General features: G+C 35.6%; 2 protein-coding genes and 1 long non-coding RNA gene across 11 annotated transcripts in view; 2 read left to right on the top strand and 1 right to left on the bottom strand.

Moving 5' to 3' along the window:
* The window catches only part of GLMN (glomulin, FKBP associated protein), an 80,640-nt gene extending 77,376 nt beyond the window's left edge, over positions 1-3,264 (top strand). For 6 of the 8 annotated variants that reach the window (XM_080602905.1, XM_080602904.1, XM_080602903.1 and 3 more), the window contains exons 18-20: positions 378-501; positions 1,914-1,996; positions 2,128-3,264. In XM_080602905.1, the coding sequence (XP_080459031.1) occupies positions 378-501; positions 1,914-1,996; positions 2,128-2,235 (315 nt within the window). In that variant the 3' untranslated portion in view covers positions 2,236-3,264. Of the gene's footprint in view, positions 1-377; positions 502-1,913; positions 1,997-2,127 lie in introns of those variants that run through there. The other 2 variants (XM_080602907.1, XR_013954427.1) reach the window with 2 other exon arrangements.
* LOC308199180 (protein SPO16 homolog) lies at positions 3,240-10,142 on the bottom strand. 2 transcript variants are annotated; one of them, XM_080602963.1, is made up of 7 exons: positions 10,016-10,142; positions 9,753-9,870; positions 7,745-7,838; positions 6,485-6,653; positions 6,141-6,182; positions 4,738-4,816; positions 3,240-3,374 (listed from the first exon to the last, which is right to left on the bottom strand). In XM_080602963.1, exons 2-7 carry the CDS (start codon positions 9,819-9,821, stop codon positions 3,255-3,257), a joined length of 573 nt encoding a protein of 190 aa, XP_080459089.1. In that variant the 5' UTR covers positions 9,822-9,870; positions 10,016-10,142; the 3' UTR covers positions 3,240-3,254. The 2 variants fall into 2 exon arrangements, with proteins under 2 accessions (XP_080459089.1, XP_080459090.1); XM_080602964.1 differs by lacking the exons at positions 6,141-6,182; positions 10,016-10,142 and having other exon boundaries at positions 9,753-9,848.
* On the top strand, positions 9,935-21,054 carry LOC308199184. The gene is made up of 2 exons (XR_013954437.1): positions 9,935-11,113; positions 11,784-21,054. It is a non-coding gene; the product is annotated as an uncharacterized lncRNA (long non-coding RNA).
* Positions 21,055-21,847: the final 793 nt, after the last annotated feature.

Here is a 21,847-nt window from a genome sequence, read left to right on the forward strand (position 1 = left end):
TGTGCTATTTTGCCACTGTACCAACATATCAAGCTCCTTTCAGCTTTATTTACGAGAATGAGTTGAAAATGTGCATTTCCATTGCTGTAGTATTCTTGTACATACTACATTTGCCCTTTTTCTTGACTTCTTCATCCTCTGATTTTCAAAAAATAATTTTGAAAATGCAGGAGAGTAGAAAGAAAGGAGCTTAAATATCTGTCACCATGCTATTCTTCCTTAAGAATAAGTGGTTAAGTCTAAATTCTTTTCTTTTTCTTTCCAGCACAGCAGTGTATGTTATAAAGACTAGTCAAAACTTCTGCTTGAAAACTTAGCATTGTGATGCTTCATTAAAAATAATTTCCAATCTTCTCTGTTCTTTTCTTTTTGAATAGACTGGTGTATGGACCACACTTGCTAAGATTGAGAAAAATTTTTTAAAACCACTGCATGTAGGACTCAATATGTCAAAAGCACACTATGAAGCAGAAATAAAGAATAAGAGAGAAAACAGAAGAGGTTAGTTATTTTCTTCTTAGCTTTGTTCATATTCAGAACCTTTGGAAACAGAGAATTGGTGAATGATGTATAGATTACATTTTTATTTAACTGTTCATGCTATTTCAGGTTTCAAATAATAATTCAGGAGTTGCTATATGTGATATTAATACTTTTCATGATTAGTCAGAAAAATCTGAACTTGTTTCTTTCTCATCACATTTGTAAACCTTATGGAATCGTGACAGATACGTCACATGAAGACATTCAAACCTTGTTCTGCATTTATACTTCTGATTTTAAGGTTAGACAGGAGCATCTAAGTCTCTCTGTGAATATATAGCCCTTAGGTTTCATACTAGATGTGGGGAGGCTAACAAGAAAAGAAATAATTCACACAGCAAATAGGTACTCTCTTAAAGCCTGAAGGGTTACACTGATTATTATTATTATTTTTTTTTTTTTACTCTGACACACAGAATCAGATTCTGCTCAGGGTTAAGCAGATACATCCCACAGGGAATGAGAGCTATAGCTGCTTTAGGCCATCTCTGTGTATGTCACATCCTCTGTTCCTTTGTGGTCTCCAGTATAATTAAGAGAGCCCAAGGAAATTGCTTCTGCTGCCAGGAATGTCAGTACAGTCTTTTGCCCCTAGTCTTATCCTCTTGTGTTGTTATAAACTATATAAGTACAAGGCAGAGTGAGGGGATTTTTTCTGAAGGTAACCTGTGGATATCTTTCTAAAGGGAACCTTTCTTTTAAAGAAAAAGCTTCCTAATTCATTTTTGTCTCTTACATTTCTCTAGCCTTTGACAAAGCAAAGAGATCTGAGTTCAGAAGAGAACATCTAACTCATAAAAATAAATGGTTTAGTCTTTCTCCCCAGTGTATAATCTTTGTAAGCATTACATTAAATTTCAAGTACATGGTTTGAATGTTAGAATTTTCCTCTTAGTTTTCAAACTATCCATGTAGCTTTATCAGTGATAAGTAGTCTGTCAGAAACAGACACCTGAAGCCTTTTCTTAATTAAATAAGTATTTCATGTCTGGATTTGTTGCTTGAAGCTCAAGGATCTCCTGCTATCTCTGGATGTGAAAGTATTAAAAATGTATCCAAAAAGTGACCAGATTATGTATATATATATTTTTTCCTTTTAAGGAGAATTTTAGCTATATAAAATTGTTTCAAGTTACAGATATTACCTGTTTAGTAATGTAGTCATACATCATATAGTAAGTGCAAAGAGAGCATCCAGCTCAACCTGTCCTCTTAAAGTTCAGTACCTTCTCTCCTCAGTGTTTTGTCAGTCTTTAGGTTTCTGCTTTTAACAACTGCTGCCTATAAATGCTAATATATTAAATGTTTTTTTAAATATTCTAAAAGTTATGTGGAACAGCAGCTTGATCTCTGGTACTTTTCTTCTACAGAGGCAAATAATTCTAACACAGTTTATTCTTTAACGGTCAGTGAGGAAAAGATGCCTGCCATGACTACTGAAATGCAGCTTCAGGTGAGTTGGCAGTTCTTACCAAGCTGTTCAGAAGTATTGAATAGTTTTCAATCTAGAGACAAATGGAAATGTACAGTAGATAAGAAAATCATTGTTCTAATAAAAATAACAAATCTCTTCTGTCATTTCAGGTTTTGCACTCAGCTCTCTTCACATTTGATTTAATAGAAAGTGTTCTAGCTCGAGTAGAAGAACTCATTGAAGTGAAAGTAAAAGCTGCAATGGATGAAAACATTTAGGTCAACTGAAATACTTGAATTAGCATCCTTCTTGCAAGATAATTTTGATTATTAGCCTTTAGTTGAAAAGGAGGCTACCAACCTTTAAAGAAGAGTAGTGTAGAGTAGCCTCTAGAAAAATTGTAAATCCTGCTCTTTGTCTTGTTGCTTTTTTTTTATTATTATTAAAAAGTCTTCAGCTATTTTTATCTGTGATTCACAGAGATGGCCTATTTGTTAAAGTACTCCTCTTCAGAATTTGGTGCTTTTTCCAAAATTTAGAAAGTACGTCTACAAGGTTTTTTTGTTGTTGTTGTTATGCTGTGTAAAGAGAGGTATGATTGTGCATTTCTTGTTCTGTTCATTTTCAAAATACTTTAGGTAATAGTTGCTGACTGGTGTTCTGAATTATGAAGATTTTTATAAATTAACTTGGAGAGACATGAATTAAAAAGCACTGTTTAAGCAGTAGCTATTTTTATTAGCACTTTTTGACAAACAAGCTTCTATATTTACAAACTGAACTGGAAGCTACAGATAATAGACTATGGCGAACTAAACAAGGTTTAAAGAAAAACACATCAACCTTGAGCCAAATAAGACGTTAAAACTTAGTAACAGAACAGATAACTTGTGTTTAAAAATGTACTCTGTAAGGCTTCATACACAACTATTTATGCACAGGAAAATGTATTTTGGAATTGTTTTGATCATTGTTGTTTCTAATGATAAAGTTTTCCTTAAGATACATTACATATTTTGGGAAGTTATAAAAAGATGAATATATAAGTTCAGAACTTAATCAAATATCAGGATGTTTTTTCTATTAGTGCAGTTAAACCACATTTTTAATTTTTTGTTAGAACATACATTGGGTATAATGTATGTTATTTTTCACTGTATGGTATTTTAATACAATTTTTTGTTCCAAATGCATAAGTTGTATATACAGTCTTTTAAATGCAATGGTATATTTTAAGAACATTCTATATTTTGTTCAAAATGTAGCTGCTATATTTATGAATAAAAACACCAGTGAATTAATTACAATGCAACTGGTATTCCTGAAGCGTCTTCCAAACTGGACTGTTTTCCATTATGTGGGCTTTTGTCATTGCCATTTTGTAACGAATATCATCTGCACACAGCTTGGAAGTCATCTTAGAGGAAAGAAAAATATTAGAAATAGGTAACAATTCTTTTTAGATAAACAAATGTTCAATATCTTATTTTTCAAATAGTATAAATGTATTTATCATAATGAGATTTTAATCACGTTATCTGAAGTAAATATTTAGAAATAATGTACACAGAGGTGATTGAATGTATTCCTTTAGCTGCAAGACCAGTCCTAAAGTAACTGGTTCCATCAGCATTGCTTCTGATTATCTGGATAGTATTTCAAGAGGAGTTGGTGTGATAGCTCAGGACTAGTTGGATGGTATTGTTCCCTTGGCCTATGCTAGAACAACAAAAAAATATTTTTTAGGCCCCATGACAATTAGGGACTCTCATGCAAGAGGTCATTAAATTGGCTCTGTACTGCATTAGCAAGAAATAATGTAATGACAACTCGTAGTATGTACTATGTCACTTCTTACAGGGCTGTCCTGTTGAAATCTGGAGTATTCATTCTGAACAAGCAGAAAAGCACGTTCAGGTTTATAGAATCAACAGTAATCTTAAAAGCTTTTAAGTTAATGCTTCATTAAGAGATGAGACCACAATAGAGTCCATAAAAAGTTAGAAAAGTACAATGTTCAACCTTGTAATAAGTGTTTAACAACTCTTCACATACAATAAATGAGATGTAGGTTACACACTTAAAATGATGAATACTCTAAACAGGTTAATACTATTTTTAGATAACTTCAGGAAAGGACAAAAATTCATATTTGATTTCTAACATGCTATCTAACCTACTTTTTTAATTTTTGGTACATGAGATGCTGCTAGTATTGTTATAGTTAGTGTGCAAGTTAAAATTCTTGTGGAAAAAAAATGTTCTTAAAAGCAGATTAGTGAACATACTTTAATAATGTGTATGTGTACAGGATATGTTGCTGTTACAGATAAATTACACTTGTTAAGCTATAGGAATAACATTATTATGTGCATCATTTAAAAATCTACAGGTAACCAGAGTTTTCAGATAGCTATTTTACTTTAAGAAGCCATTACATACTTAGATCTCATTGATGAAATCGAGACACCCTAAAGTAACTGTGGTAAGTAAGAGCTGAATTAGCTCTTAAGTATCTCATTTGTTTTCATACATGCTATTAGAAGCTTTTAAAGTTACCTTTAACAATAGTTTAAACATTTTGTTAAAGAACTGAGCAACAGTTTTACCTCAAGGTTATTACATGGATTGTGGTCAATATGGCACAAAGTTCCAGTAAGGAAAATTAAGTATTTTATTATTTATTTATTTATTTATTTTACTTTTCCTGGTTAATATACTTCTGAAGTACTTGAAGTTCTGAGGAGCTAATAAATTTAAGTACATATAACTAGACTTACCTTTGCTATAGTTAACATTAACTTAACCGTTTCAGCAGTATTATGAACTGGTATTATATGTAAATTGCTGCTCAGGAATCTGCACATCAAAATAAATTTAGGTTACTTTCTGAATGCACTTGAATTGTTATGCCATAAAACTCAGAAATCACTCCCACACAATCTAAACAACTTCTATGTCTGCACCACAAATTGCTTTTATTTTTAGATGAAGAAGATTGCTTTTATTTTTAACGGCAACAGGAGAATTCATGCTGTTTGTATACCTATCTGTCCCATTTCTATACAATTTGTTCAGCTGCTTGAACTATATCTTTGTAGTGTGCTATCTAAATATAGCAATCCGTACATGAATTAGATGTGATTAAGATTGTGACCAATGAAAGACTTGGACCAATAATTTAACCTTATTCCAGTAATTTAACCTGAAATTCATTCTCTCTCTGTGTTATTCATACGCATTCATGCTTGAGAATGGAATCTGAAGATTAAAATAACTAGCACCAGTTGTCATTCAAGGCAGTCATGGAAGACAGGTATCAAAGCTTAGACAAGCACAGAGCTTCTCTCTTTAGACTTTTAGCCTAAGTATGTTGTAACAGTGACAATAAAGTTAGCATTGCTGTCATTTTCTGTTGTAGAAAATATAATTTAATCTAAAAATATAAATATCTAAAATATAATTGTCTTGTCACTATCAATTTGGCGTGGCCTGAATGAGAAAACTATTTTTTTATTTTAATAAAATTACTGACTTGCCAAAGGGAATGTATTTTCAAAATGTCACGTTTGTTAGTGATCAACACACTTCCAAATCAGCTGAATATAGGCACAAAAGTAGATTGAGAATTAGCATTGCCATCAGCTGAATAATACGTTGTTGCTGAATGATGGCAGAGCTTTTAAGAGCTCTCATGAAAATTTATGGAATTTTCATATAAGGATAATGGATTTCCTACATTTCATCCCATACACTCTGCTACTCATCAGCATTTTGGCAATGTGCCCTGGATTTAATGAACGTGGTACTAGTTTCAAGGAGGTAAAAATCAAAGACTCCATTAGAATAGTCACTTCTTTGATGTCAAGAGTGAAAATCAACTGCAGTTAAGACTAGTGTACCTACCTGAAAATAGTTTTGATTAAACGTATGGAACAGAATCTGATAACTGTTCTCAGCAGGTGCATACTGAAACATGCAAGTTTTCAGGCTTCATTAGAAATCACAGATAATATTTTAAATACACCAGTTTTAATGTCCAGTTTTATACTCCTAGTGTAGAATAACATTATTTCCATTGTTTAGCTGTGCATAATAGACACTGTTCAAAGTGAACAGATTTTAAAACCTGGTAAGGAATCTGTACTTTACAATAAAGCCTTTTCACATGAAGAAAACTTACCTGTTCTGTTTTGAAAATGACCATGAACAGATGCTGACAGAACTAAAAAAAAAAGTTTATGAAAATTGCGTAATTTTCCAGTGCGAGAGAAAAACTTGAAAAAGGATTACATAGCCATAAAGTGATTGAAAGGAAGGTTATTTGCTGTTTTGAGGAAGATCCCTTTTTGTTAACTATGACATGTCAAATTGATTCACTCTGCATTTTTTTCATTTTCCATTAATAAACTTTTTTTTTTTCTTGCCTGGGGAAAATAAAATTCATCTGAATTTAGGACTGCTGAGTAAACAATTATTTTATTTCTTCCTAGCAATAAAAAGCTTGGTTTGATGTTGAAATCATACCTTCTCTGAATCCTAAAAATTATATTCCATTCTTGTGGTCCATGAAGAGTAGCTGACAAAACCAAAAAACTATTCCGATGTATGTTTATGAACTTCTGAATTCTTTCTAAAAACTGTTCTTCCCCTCTCATAACCAAGTCTTGAATGTCTGCTAGTATAAATGCGACACCTATTGAAGAAATTAATATAAATATATGTCATGGAAATAATGTGATTAAGCCTTCTCACTACGCCTACTCACTTTTAAGCCTACTCACTTCTTCCCTGATTGGGAAGCAGAATTGTTATTCAAGTATTAGTTTAAAAGTCAATAGAACAAAATATGTGAATGAATTCACACATCTTGATGGTGAAATGCAATCATGAGATTTGGCTAGTAATTTAAAGATAAAACTACAAAAAACTCAGAGGTTTTCTACCATAACATCAAAAAAGCATCCAGTCTACTCAAAAGTATAGACATCTGAATGCCTTTGCATGTACATGCTTCAGAAACAAGAAATTGCTAATATGGAATGTATTTAGGACAAATGCAAAGACAGATTGAAGAGTTTAGCAATTCTTATTTCTAATAATTTCAAATACTCTTTATCTTAAGATTAAGCTAAAATGTCTACCATGAAAAATGAAATTATAACCCCATCAACTAAGTCATTCTGAAAGGGAAAGTTATGTTGTAAATTTAGGAGGTTTAACAAGAAGATACAAAAGACTGGACCAATCTATGCCTTTAATCCTTATAGTTCAGGGAAGCTTTAGACTAAAGGTCTTGTCTACCTGTCTAAAGCATCCACTGCTCTAAAAAGGATAGATAGGTGTTTCATGTTTGCAGTTTCAGTGATTTCCTAATCAAACCTGTTCAGTCAACAAATACTCTCGTTAACTCCCTTGTTACCACCAGAACTGCAAACTCAACTGGAATAATTAAAGCCAAATATCTCAGTTCACTCTTACATTTACAGCCATGTATACTAAAAAATCGCGATGGCTATCTTAGGTTTAAATGGCACTCAACAAGTTTACTCAGTTTTAACAAAAATATACTAAACAGTCCAGCTGATGATCACCAAATCCAATGTAGAGATCAATGGAAACATTCCATCCTTTGACTTAAAGTGCTACCATATCACAGCTCCTTCCACGACTGCATGACACCCCAACACAGAAGCTTTTATTCAGTTCACTGCAGCCTACAACAGAGCCTGACTCCGTGCATCATTAGAGATTAGGAGTTTAAAAACAAACTTCAAAGTACCGTACCAGAAAGAGAAAAAATCACAGATCCAATTTCCACTGATCCTGAATATCGAACTCTGTGTTGTTGCCTCTGTAGAACTGTAGAGATTTCATGATTCTAAATAAATTGTAATGTTATTTTTATGTTTTCAGCCAACAAATTAAATACAAAGATTTTTAAAACATTGAAGGTTTTAGATAGAACTTTAGCATCGTTGCTTTAAAAATATTTTATTCTACTTGCAATAAAAGTAGTAAAGCATTAATTAAACTTTTTCAGTTAATTAAATTTTGGAAAATTTGTATTGAAAGATATGAAATCATTGAACGGCAATTTTGTATGCATACATTCAGTTTGCCACAGGGAACTGTTGCATAAAACATAAAGAAGCTCAAACATTTTACAGCCTATTTTTGTAAGATATGCTAAAGGAAGATTTGCAGAAGCGAGGAACATACAGTCGTGTGTTTCTAAGACTCCAGTTAATTAGACTGCATTATTTTCATGGATATCAGCATTTCATTTGGAAGATAATTCAGAAAATCTGCATGGGAGATGATTTTCATTAAAGCTTTTTGACAGTATGCAATCCAATCAGGCAAACTAACACACTGCAGTATCCAACATAATCATCTGCAGAATGGAGTGGGTTTGGATATAGTTTTCAGCCTACAAAAAGCATTTCTGCAGTATATAAAAGCTGTTCAAGCCCACACATTTTAAAGATTAGACCACTGAATCCTTTTTAACTAACATGTTTTTTAGGTTACCCTTTTAAAATGTAGCCAACCTGTCATGTAGGGAGGTGTCATGACCTAATAAAAGAGTACAAAATACAGTCAGGATGGCAAGTGTACCCTGAAGGAGACAGCAACCAGAAATTTCATGCTTTGAATTGGTATGGAATGGGAACACTCAGTGACAGCTACTTATGAGGTATAACTACAAGTCTGGAAAAACTCTGTACTTTAAGTCACTGTTGAAAGTGAAATATTTAATGTACAAATATAAGCAACAGCTTTAAGAAAATGATAGCTGCACAGGTAGGAGGAAGCTCATAATGCAGAAGTAACCAAAACTGATACAAAGCAATACCTCTGTAAAAGAAAAGCCATCTTAGAATTGTACTTCAGCTATTTACGTATCTTTGCTCACTGGGAGTCCTTGAATAGGACTCATGAATAAGGAACAAGTTAAACCAGTATAGCTGATGCAATCATCATACTCTGATAGCTCTCACCATATTACGGATTAGGTTGCTCTTGAAACTTTTACCAAACTGGAACAGTTTACCAGCTACCCTCCCAACGCAAGCAGATAGATAAGAATAGGCTTTAAAGTGAAACAACGCAGGAATTAATTCAAAACCATTCACCTATTTGCACAGCAAAGATAGAGTAATAACCTCGTTAGCCAAACTAACGTAGGCTATACTTGATCGTAAGTCAAAGCCCTCAGCCTCTAAATTCTCTCAAGCTAGCATGAAATTGGCCATAGCTGAAGGAACTAATTATCAGCTCCTTGACAGCCCCTTTCATTATACTGGGGAATTGATATTAACAGTTATAAATATACATCACTATCTGTAAGACTATTTTAAACTGAATTGCACACTTACTGAGTAATAATCTAATCCATTGTTGATACTGTACGGTAGAAAATAAAGTGTTTAGGGAGAAATTCAGACAATTAAAAACATTCCTGGAATAATTATTTATACTACTAATTGAAAGCAGCATCAGCACAATGCAGAAGTGATGAGTCAGGAGAACAGGCCTAAAGCAGTACAACGCAGAATAGGAGGTGACTAGAATACTAAATACGTACAGAAGTAGGTAGGGAAAAATAAAAATAAAAAAGACAGCAACCTATGCTGTGGTAGAAGCAACTTCAAACAACGTTGCTGCTTAATCATCTAAAAGGTATATTAATTGATATTGAAAAAAAAATTTCCATGTATATAACGTAAAAAATACTTCTTTCACTGCTTCTTAGCGAGTCACATGCTGCTCTTGACAAATAGTCTTATACCTGCAGACCCATACTCATAATAACTGTTGTAATCCATCTTGACTGTTCCTGCCCACCACTCTCTGTCATTTTTTTTTTGTGGTTTTAATGGCTTTGCAATGAAATCTCAGCTTCCTCTCTGAAAAAACAAAACAAAACAAGAAAATAGAGATAACAAATATCTTAATTAAAGAGATACAATATTTAAGGCACAGGGATCCATTGAAGGTATGATTAAAAACCAGGTCACTACCCAGTTCTCCAAGATGTTTACAGGTACCTACCACCACTGAACTGATCTATATAAAATGGCAGTTACGTATCTAAATGGCTTTTCACAGAATTTGCATCTAGAGGTGTTAACAGGGAGCGAGCACTGTAAATGACTTCAAGAACACATTTCTAGAAATTTCTAGAATTTCTTTGATGTCTAAGGAACTTTTGCTCTGTTTTCAAAGGGCACAGTTGTTACTCTGCTCCTTTTACAGGAAAGTATTTTTAGGCAGTCTTCCCCAGGCCTCCTGCCCAGCCCGGATCAGCAGCTTTTTCCGTGGACGGCTGCGTTTCACTCTTCTGAAAGCACTCCCCGAGTTCCAGCTTGGCGTCCATTTTCTACCTGGGTGAGGAGCGCTCGGGGCAGTGGGGACGTGCCTGAGGCAGCCCAAGTGGGGCCTGGCCCTCCTGAGGTGCCCGCCCGGGGCACGCCACCACCGCCTTAGGCGCTGGGAGAGGTGGTTTGCACAACCCCTTCTGCCACTTGGTTCCCAATTTACATTCTAACAGAGCCTCTCCTCGCTTGAAAAAAACTGGGTATTTGGCAGCGATGTAGGCCCCGGGGCCCGGCAAGGTCGCAGGGAAGGCGGAGCGAGGGGAGCTGGGGCTCGTGCTTCCCGCCCTGAGGGCTCTCCGCTCCCTCACAGCCGTGGTTCCCGTGCACGGCGCCTCTCGGCCTCGCAGCTGGGCAAGGGAACGGGGCTTTTTCGGACCGGGGGCCTCTGACATGAAAGGACACCGCAGAACATGGGGCCGGTGGTAGTCCGGCCTTTCCCGGGGCCCCAACTCCTTCCCGCGGCCCTTGGGAGGAACCGTGGCAGCTCCATGCTGGCGACGTGCGGTCACCGAACCAGCTTTCCCTCATGGCTTCTCAGGAACGAAGAGAAAGCGAACAACATCTCCCAGCAAACAGATAAAGAGCACTTAATTTACCGCTAGGAAAAAGGGAACTTCGTGGGAACTGAGGAAACACCGAAGCCGGTTGCTGCGCCCTGGCCCCTGTCAGGGTCTCCGTGTTGCCCTGGAGCCCGCAGGGCCATTGGCCTCTGCTGAGGAACAGGTGGGAGCCCAGACACCTAGTCAGCGTCCTACTAAAAATCATCCAGAAGGTCAGTGAGAGAGGCAGCTGCCACACAAGTATGATTGTGTAACATATTTACGTGATAAAAAGGACAGAAAAGACAAAAACCATGGGAAGATCCCAGGCAGAACAAGTAGGTGTCATAAACAATAACGGCAATAAGTTTACTTCAGCATAGGAAAAATCGTGAGGGAATGTTTTTAACGGACAGCTAATTATGCAGCTGTTTCCAGGGAAGAATGTTCCAAATCATTTCTTTGGTGTTCTAAATATAGAAGTTAATACAAAAATGTAAACCCAGCACCACTTTGAGAGAAAGAGGAATTCCAGAGTATTGATGCTTCTTTTTTCCATTATATGTGAGGAAACAATGTTTCTTTTATGCAGCAAAGAGGAGCTCGAGCCCAGAGCCATTAAAAGTAGTAAAAAATACAACATTGATTCCCATCTCTGTTTGTTGCACTGTATCTGTATGTAGACTCGTGATCATGTATTGAAAACTGTATTTTTACTGAAAATCTGAGATAGTAATGAAAACATTTCCTTTTAAAACATTTTAGAGCATTTTTAAATAGAAAAAAAGTGACCTTAAGTATATATTTAAAACAAAAACAAATAGCAAGTTGTCTGGCTTGCTTAGGAAGAGGGAGTTAGACATCTTAGTGATTTAAAAATGACTTTCCACCTTCTTGTTTCAGGTGAATGAGAAGCAGATTTACACCTGATGGTTACCTTCTGTTGGTCAAATGCACCAGAGAGTTACCCCTCACTGCAAGAGTATGGAAATGTCACACAACTATTGAAAATAAATCAAATACGTCTAATTCCTAATTCTTAAATTTCTATGAAGTGTAAATGTAGGAGTCAGCATATTAAAGGAAAACAAATCCAGGCTCCAATGTTTTTCTGGATGGCTGTGACATGACCAATGAACTGTGAAGCCATTTCCTGTAACACAGTGGAGCCGTTACCTTTTTTGACTGTTCTGACTGCATACAAAAATCAGAGCATTGAGAACATCAGGAATTCTTTAAAAATACAATTATAAAATAATAAGGCAGTTTTATGATGAGGGTGGATGATCCAACTGACATCTGCTGATGTGACGTTTGAATTCGTGCACACTGTGAATGAGTTGGTGTTTCAGTACTTCCAGTACAGAGGAATTCTGGGGTACGGAGTAGGATCTGTTGCTGAAGTGGTTGTACTTGATTTTATAACACTATAGTGCCTTTGAATTAATATTTTGGAATATGTTTAATATGTATGAGCATTAAGTGAATTACATCAATTCTGATGGAGCAGGTTGGAATAAAATGACAATTCACAATATAAATATACTTAACAGGTGAGTAGGTTTTTGTTTCATTCTGTGTAATATTGTTAGAAATATACAGTACAAGAATAAATTACTACATTTTAAAAAATATGGAGAAATATAAATACTGGGTTTAGGCTCCTGGGATACCAGCAGATGTCTTTTTCTGCTATAGCCATTTACTAAATACGAAGGGGTTGCCTCTTCACAGCTTATGAGCCTGTTCTCAACATATGTCTGTCTCGGCTGTGCCTTTCTTCATGCTGGATTTCTAACCTTAATGCTGTATCTGGGCTGTATGAGGTTTGCACATACTGAAAATTAACCATTTCGAGAAGTTTTAACATTTTACCACTAGGATACCCATCATTAGCTTAAAGATTAGTACAGTAACTATACAAAAACAGGCAAGCAAAAATACATATTAGACAGTCCTACTCTCACTTTTGAGCAGGATGATTTCTTGTTACTGACTCCATCTCTGAAATATATTTTTTAAATAGTATTTGTTAATGTTTGGAGGTCAAGTGGGCAAATGAAGCATGTTGAATCTGAAACTGAAAATAATTTTCAATCCACATCTGGAAAGTTTTCTGATGAGGTGGAGAATTGCTAGGTATATCAAGGCTGTCCTCAGCATCTGCAGTGTATTCATTTGCTTTATGCAGTAGGGCAGTATAAGCAGTGCAGTTTATGACATCAGCAAGAATCTTGCTTCCAGCCAGTCCGCTTGAATATAAAAACAGGCTTGGTTTCAAGAAATACAAAGACGTTCAAGTCTTCATTCAACATACTAAAAAGTGAAGGACTATCAAAAATGGTTTTATTAAACCTCCTAGTCCTCAGAGGTGTGTCATTATATTTTATTAAAACTGTGTTTACATGAGAAACAGTAGTATTTATATACTGACTGACTAGGTTTTAGTTTTGAAATAAGGTATTTGCATAATTTCGAATTATAGTTGCTTCCTGCCATCTAAGTAGAAGGCCATTTAAATAGAGCTTGGACTAAAAAAAGATGTATACTTTTTCAATAACATATTCTTTAGAGTATTCTTCCCCCTAAGTGTTCTCCCTTTCAAAAAGTGACTTTGAGGGATCCTGTGCAGTCTGATGTTATGAGCTAAGTACTGCTTCACTACCATATCTGCACTAATTCCGTGCTTGATGTGAGTGTCCATCCTTCCTCTTCCCTACTGAACCACTCAGATCAATGCTGCAGCCTTGACACTACAATTGACCCCTGCAACATTGAGATTTAATTTTGCAGCAAAGGTTCAAGTCTATGACTTCTTACAGCTGTTAACCCAGTTCTTTGTCCTTTTGGGGACATGCACACAGCGCCACACGCAAACTCCCTGGAACTTGTGTTATTTGCAGTGATTTTGACGTAAGAGGCAATTGAGGCCAACATAGGAGGCTACTTGGGACTACAGTAAAAACTCAGTTGTAAATGTATGGAGATTAAGTATCCAATTATTACTAAACTTTGTAGACCTACTCAAGTGTTCTGCAAGAATGTAAAAAATGTGTAAGAAGAATTGTGTAGGGTTAGGTTGAAAGGAAGTATGTAGATGCACAACTGATGTTACTGAAGGACCTTCAGTTCTTCTTGACCAGTGCATCAAGAGAATGATTGTTAGAATTCTAATAATGAATCAAGAAGAAAGCAAAAGAGCTTTAAATGAGAAGATTTTTATGCTGCTTTTTTTATGATAAAAGACAGGGTGAAGCTGCAGCAGAGAGGAGAAATAGGGCTGTGTCTGGCAGCATACCAAGTAAGGCCTGGGCACAGAGTGAAGAACTCCTCTTAGGCAGGAATAGAAAGATCTTGGGATTAGAACTTTCATATGATGAAGATAATGGCTTAAGCATTTGGATTAATAACTAATTTATGACAAGGCAGTATCGCTCACAAAATTAATGTTTCTCTGCTCTCCTGGAACATATCCTGTATGTTCTGAATCAGCACCTTTTTTGATACCTGATTTTGCAGGTCAGTCCCACAGCTACTTATCTTCCTTTTCTATGGATTCCTATGAGAAAACTAATTTTTCATCTTCACACACATCACCTGTCTTGTTCTCTGATGACATGATCCAAGAAAAAGTATTTTTTTCCGTATTAGAGGAAAGAAAGTTGGACTGAAGTTCCACTAAATGAATGGAAAAAAGAAAGTCACTTTTCTTTCAATTTACAGAACACAAATTAAAATTGATGGCAGCAGTCCACGCATTCAATGAAGTACAATGACACAGCTTTTAAGTTACATGTAGGGTTTATTATTTCCATCTGTCATACACAAATCAATTAAGAATCTTCAATATGTAGCATGGGGAAAAAAGTTTGTGGGACTATGCAACCATACAGTGATTCTGGAAGCAAAAGACTAGGTTCACAAGGAATCATTTGGAAATACGGTTACTTAGGCCCCAGCTGTGATTCTAATTATTAACGTTTGGAAAACAAGCAGGTAGAAAACATGCAAGCATTCAGCTTGAGAGCTTAACATGCTCCTTACTCTCCCAAAGACTGAATGGTCAAAATAGTATAGGATCCATTAAGGCATGGACTACAGCTAGTGACTCAGACTTTTCTCCAAATGCATCCCATTATGCATATTTAGGATTAATCTCAATTACTAGAGCACGACAATCCAGAAAATAGGGATTTAAGTTTCTTGCTCTACCACAAAGATACAGGCAGACCTCTTGTTACAGGTACAAAATTTCACTTAGAGGTGGGTCTTATGTTCACGAGCATTAAAATTACCTCATTCTATGAAGGTAACTAAAAGTTTTTATGCTACCAACACTGAATCTGGCATGTACGTATGTTTTGTCCTAGTTATACTAATCTTAAGCATATTGATATAATTCTAGTGAAAGGCAGGATGCCATGCTGCATTCAAAGGAGGGTTATAAAAAAAGAAGCAAGAAACTAAAATGATCTCACTAAACACAAGTTTAAGAAAAATCACACATTTGTTTGATCAGAGTAAACACAAGGTACAAGAGGATTAAGTGAGGGTTGCAGAAATGAGGATGCTTTTCAATTTAAGTACTTTCACAGAATCGTCTAGGTTGGAAGAGACCTCCAAGATCACCAAGTCCAACCTCTGACCTAACACTAACAAGTCCTCCACTAAACCATATCACTAAGCTCAACATCTAAACGTCTCTTAAAGACCTCCAGGGATGGTGACTCAACCACTTCCCTGGGCAGCCCATTCCAATGCCTAACAACTCTTTCGGTAAAGAAGTTTTTCCTAATATCCAACCTTTGTTACAGCCTTACTAAGCTCAGTCTTAATTTGGTTATACAAGCTAAATTTTTTATTCAGGTTACCAATCCTTCTGTTCAAACTCTTTAAAATATCCCTAGTTTTACAAATATGTATCTGATACCACTCACAGTAACTTCAGGGGGAGCTGAGAAAAAGTCAGAGTCACTTTTACTCCAGTACGTAATTATAAAATGTGATGAATTGTCTGGGTAATGGGGGTCAGTCCCCACATTTGTGCATGCAAGTGTTCAGATTCACCAGAGCATTCAGTTCTGTCCACTTCAGTTTTCTTCAGTTAACATTTTGAAAAAAAATATTTTGACCATTGATGTCCTTGCTAACTGTATCTAATTACTGAGGTATAGTCACCTCCCCCCAGATATTGAGACTTCTGGTTTTGGAGATCTGATCAGCATTCATATTTTACAGTGCAATAGCAAAAGATCGTTTGTTCCACATAATGCAGAAAGTTATATTTCTCAGGACTTTGATTTCCCTAATGGAACAGTCTTCTGAGCTGGGAATTTCAGTAATAAATCAAAGAGATCAGAGAAGCAACCTAACGGAATTCCATTATTAATTATCGCATACTTTAACTCCATCCAGATGGTTCATCAGGATTAGAATCTCATTAAGTAAGTTGAGAGTACCATCTAAAACCATGAGTATGCATAGGGCCTGCGCCCAGTGCCAGTTCCATTAACCTTTCTGAGAAGTGAATGTTAACCTGAAAGCCAGTCGGCAAATGTCTGAGCAGATTTATTCACGTTTGCAAAACTGTAGCCTAATTCACTGTACAGTGTAGATGATTGTATAGCAAGTAAAAAAGAAAGGTTAAATGCAAGAAATAAATAGGTGTGCATGTGCTTGCACGCATTGTTTAGCTTATTCACCTATTAGTTATCAAAGGTAAAAAATATGTATGTATATATATATACACACTGAAATCAGTATTTTTCCTTAACTGATATCCACATTTTATATAAATAATTTTCTTCCATGTTTGGTTTCCTTAAACACATGTAGTAGTCGCCGATAGGAAGCTTGGTTTTAAATGAGCAAAGAATGGATTTGAGCTGTAATTTTTCCAAAATAGAATACATTAAAGCTTATTTTTGAAAAACAGCATATATAGCTTATAGCTATAGTGTTCAAGAGATATAGGTGAAAACCACTATGGATTTTCTGCAAGAGATTAAAGCTTCTAATTATATTGGGTTTCAAATGTAAAAGCCCCTTTCCATGGAATCATCTATTGTAGCAAAGCTGCTACCTCTGATTCTCTCTTTTGTCTTTAGTTCCTCTGTAGTCCTGGCAAGAATGTCATCTATCAAAGTATAAATGTTAAATCACTCCAGGCATGAAATATTAACAGAATACATACAATTATGACTCCTAAATTGAAGTCTTTCTAGCTGCAATTTGTCACCATTCCAATTGTACAGTATTATAGGTTGGAATAAAACTAGAATAGTAAGAAATACAGATACTGGAAAAATAGCATTTCTAGTACATGCATTTAATATAGCTAAGCCTTGAACCTATTTTAGCAGAGGTCAACAGGAGTTGTTTTGCCTTTGATATTAGTGGAACCAAAATTATGCCTACTTAAACGTCTTGGATTTGAGCAACAGATGATCAACATAAGAGCAGTTCTTAATTCCTTCATGCAAAGGTTTAGCTTTTCTGTAACAAAGTAGTATGAACATGCTAGTAATTATTTTGCAGATGGCAGTAATATATATTCAGAGTTTTAAAATAGTCCCCTGTGATCTGTGATTAGAACAGGTACATTAATTTTTGTGTGTATATTTCCTGAAAGAAAATAAGATAGATGATGTTAGGGGAATTCGTATTATGGACAAACTTTGTGTGAGGAAAATGGGAAGTTCTCTTGCCCACTAGCTCCTCTGAAGCAATATTAAAATCTGTAGGTTTGACAATTCAGTGTCGTTTTGAAATAGATTTAAAACCTTAAAAAGTAAAACGTGGAATAAGATTATTCAATACATACAGTCAAATCATGTATTAGCGAGAAATTAAAAATATTGCAAGGCGTATTTCTTACACTTCTTGACTAATCTTTTTCAAAATACTTTCAAAGTAGTTTTATTATAATGCAAACATTTGTATCTCAAGTAACTATTTCCAGTGAGCATTGTGTTCCTGTCTACTGACCTTATTCCAATTTGACATGCTACAGACCTTCGTAAGGCCCAGCAACCTCAACTAACTTTGAAGTTACCCCTGCTTTTAGCAGGAGATTAGCCTAGAGACCTTCAGAGGTCCATTCAGGCCTGAATTCTTCTGTAATTCTATGGTTTTTCTGTTTCTATTCATTCTATGATTCTATAGCAAATTTTTCCAAGAGAAAAATGATACATTTATGATGCATCTTTTCCACTACCCATACCACAAAAGCACACATTCATCTCTTGCACTCTCATCCGATCACTTACAGTAACAGCCCCGACTGCATGCTGATCTTATTTCATGCATACTTACTCATCTCTCCTGATCTTCATTTTAGGTCTTAGTCTCCTGATTTCTTGTGCTATGCTGTATAAATATGGCATCTTACGCATTTAAAATCAAAATTAAACATATTAACTGATGTGTTTTGTTAACTGATGCCTCTCTCTTTAATCACTAGTTTCAGTTTCCTTCCTACCTTTCTCTCATACACCTCCAAGCTGGTATCTGCCTGCCATTCATTCGAAGGAAGCTAGAATCTCATTTTGATTGCACCTAAGAACATTTTCTTAACCAGCCTCAAAATTGCTATTTTATTCACATCATCTATCTCATGGTCCATTTTCAATAATTTTTCTTATATTCTGCCTTCCTCATTTAACTCGTGTCCCCCCCTTTGCTTATTTTCTTAGCTTCCCTGATTATTTTTCAACCAAAGCCTTTGAAAGAACCTCCTCTTTCTTCAATTTCCTGTAGGGGTCCAAGTGTTCAGGCCTCAAGTTCTTTGTCTTTTCATGTCTGCAATGTGATTTATTCCACAAATACAATTTTAGTTAGCATGTGAAAAACTGGCAGAGCCGCTTCTCCAGTGCAATCCAGACTCTTCATTTCCAGACAAAAACAGTTAATTATGCCTATTAACATCACCTTCTGGAGGTCTAGCCTATTTTGAACTTAATACATCTATACCTGTTAAACATCCTTCCTTGTTTTTCGCTTCCATAAAACGTCATTCAGGATAAGCAAAACCAGGGTCATCATCTTAAAGTCTGATTTCCAAGTCCTCCCTTCTAAATTTCTGATTCTTTATTCCCTGTAGGCTACAGGCAACTTTATCCGTTCACATAAGCGGATCTTATGGAAGCTGTCAGTATTACCTTTTGACTGCAAGTTTCTCTTCTAGACTTTGACAAAAAAACAATTTTACTGCTGTTACTCATTCAAAATATTACTGCCAAGGTAAATCCTTAACCATTACTTTGACTATGCCATCTTGTTTCACTGGGTGTACGTATCTTGTCTTTACTTCAGAGGTCATTCAGGATCTCTTACGCAGTATTCATTCGGGGCCCACTAACAGCTTTGGTTACCTGCATATTAAATTTTCAAACAAACCTTTGTCCATTCTTTCATGTTTTGGAGAAGAGACCAATACATTGGCAGAATGATTGTCAGGAGATGTGAGCAGGACTCCAGAGAACTGAAGTCATTGAAGCTATTAAACAGATAGCCACCTATACCAGCCTAAAGCTTGCACAACCTCCTAAATGAGGAGGGACTATTAAACAACATCGAGCACGAGCAGGAATATAGATCCTTACAGCTTCCTCCAATTTTCCCTTCCCGTAATGCATACAGAGAAAAAAAAAACACAACCGTTTAAACTGATGGTACACTGAAACTATTGCTAATTGGCTGAACTAATATTGACTCTGATTTCACTTTTACATCCATTTGTATTTTTTTTTTTAAAATCTTTTGTCTTAACTTGGATTATAGCCACTCTAGGAAGCCTTTGTTTTTGTTCTGTTTGTACAGTGTCTAGCCAGTGGGATGCTGGTCTGATTAAGACTCTCAGGCAGTCTGGTAATGTGAATTAAAAACAATACTGCTTTTTGTTCCTGCTACTTCTACAGAGAGTCTGTGGCTGTGGGAAGCTGAATTCTATTGCTACATATGCATCAATTGAACAATACACCAAATCCTAATCATTGGTCTGCTGCTAAACTATTACAGGAATTATAACATCAGTGGGTACTTGAAGAGAGAATCTGATTTGTTACACTACAGCTGGAAAAATAAATAAAAACACAGCTCAGTAATGTGATTATATCTCAATATGCGAAGTGTGAAACTGTGTGCTGGTTTTCAGTTACTTTTTTAATTCGGTAAGAAGTTAAAAATATGGTTAAAGCAAAAAATAGACAAGGGGAATCTTTCTTTCACTTTGTCACTTTTCCTAATCCTTTATCTTCTCTTTTCCATCATTTCATTTAACATTTGAACGTCCACCAGAGACATCAACCAGGATTTTAAAGTTGATTAAACTGCATTGTAATCATCTTTTATGACAGTCTTTTGCACAGAAGTTGAGAAAAAAAACCATTTCCTCAACATTCTGTGAGAGCTTCTCTAGAGTTTTTTTTACTGTAGAGTCTTTTACTGTGGCTGATACTAGAGTTCTTTAATTGATTCAGAAGTTAATGTCCTTGCTTGTGACCTTGAAGGTGAAAGCTAAGTTTTCTTGATGACTTGCACCTCTAAAGGTTCTCCTAACTCCTCCAATAATAAAGGCTTGGCTATATACAACATATATTATATTTAAAATACTATGAATTTTATTATCACAGAATATTAATGCTGGTAAAAGCTAAGAAGACTACAGGAAAAGTTACTATGAGATTGAATATCTTTCTTGCATGGGTTTTGAGTCCTTCTTCATTGACATGAAGAGAAAGGAGGGTTTTATTTTTTCCCCCCCTTTCTTGATATTAAAGAAAGGAATACAATTCCTCCTCAGTTTACTTAAGGGAAAATAAAATGTCACTTTTACTTCTGTATCAGAAGTTCAAAAAAGGGGCTTTCTTGAGTAAATGTTTTGCCTTAGAGCCCTTTATTGTGTCAAGTCCAAAGACAAGTTATGACTTTATGACAACTTTAGTCATGTGTTAGGGCAACTTCATATTTCAGCATAACTGAGAGTTTCTGACTGTTGATAAAAATAAATGAAGTTCCTACAGAAAATTAAGGTGCCCTGTCAGAGTTCTGCAAAAGTCGGCAAAACTGACTGTATTATCAGTGGGTAAAGTCAGCTAAAGTTGTGCTTTATAGTTAAAAAAAAAAAAAAAAAAAAAGTTAGCCTTTTACTGCCATACAGCACTTCTCCTAATGACTAAGAGGAGGTAGAATACTTCTTTAGATTTTGAACTGTGTGAATGACAAGCCCTACCATTTCCTTACTAAAGGTATTTTAGAGAGGCTAACCCCTGCAGGGAGAAAACCCCTCTGTCTTTGTAAGAACAATGAATAATTTCTCCCTCCCCTCTTCCCCCGTCAAATCAGAAGAGACAATAAACAGTCCCCTCTATGCCCAAATTCATATCTAGAAGCAACAGAAGGAGCAGTACTGAGAAGGATGTCCTATCTCATTCCGCTCACAGAAGAATGGTTATGTTGACATTTAGTCTCTGGATAGAAGCTACACTAGAGAGATAAAAGAATCTTATTACCCCTCCAAAAATGTAGTATCTATGAGAATAAACAAAACCAAATCTCTGAGAATCTAGCTATGCCTCAGGAAGTGTCAGAAGGGTGCAACTATAAGGAAGTGAAACCCAAAGCTAGTTCTAGACAAAGTCAGACTTCTGATATGAGTGACTAGATTATTTCTACCAGGACTTCAGACTGAGATATACTTTTAGAAATATCAGACATACTCTTTTCAAACAGGAGCAGCATTCTCCTGACTCTTCTGAATTAACGTACTATGCCATTAAAAATATTTACTTAAATACATGCATTTTCAAGAAACAATGCCCTTCCTAGAGCACAGAGCCTCTTAAGACTTATATTTAAAGGAAAGACCATTACAAAAATTTATTGAAAACTTGTAAACAAAAAATACAAAAAAAATCAAACGTGGATGAAACAGATGAAACAAGCTGCTCATATTAATAAAGCCCAAA

Source organism: Anser brachyrhynchus, assembly GCF_964034855.1.
Source record: "Anser brachyrhynchus genome assembly, chromosome: 8".
NCBI lineage: Eukaryota > Metazoa > Chordata > Aves > Anseriformes > Anatidae > Anser > Anser brachyrhynchus.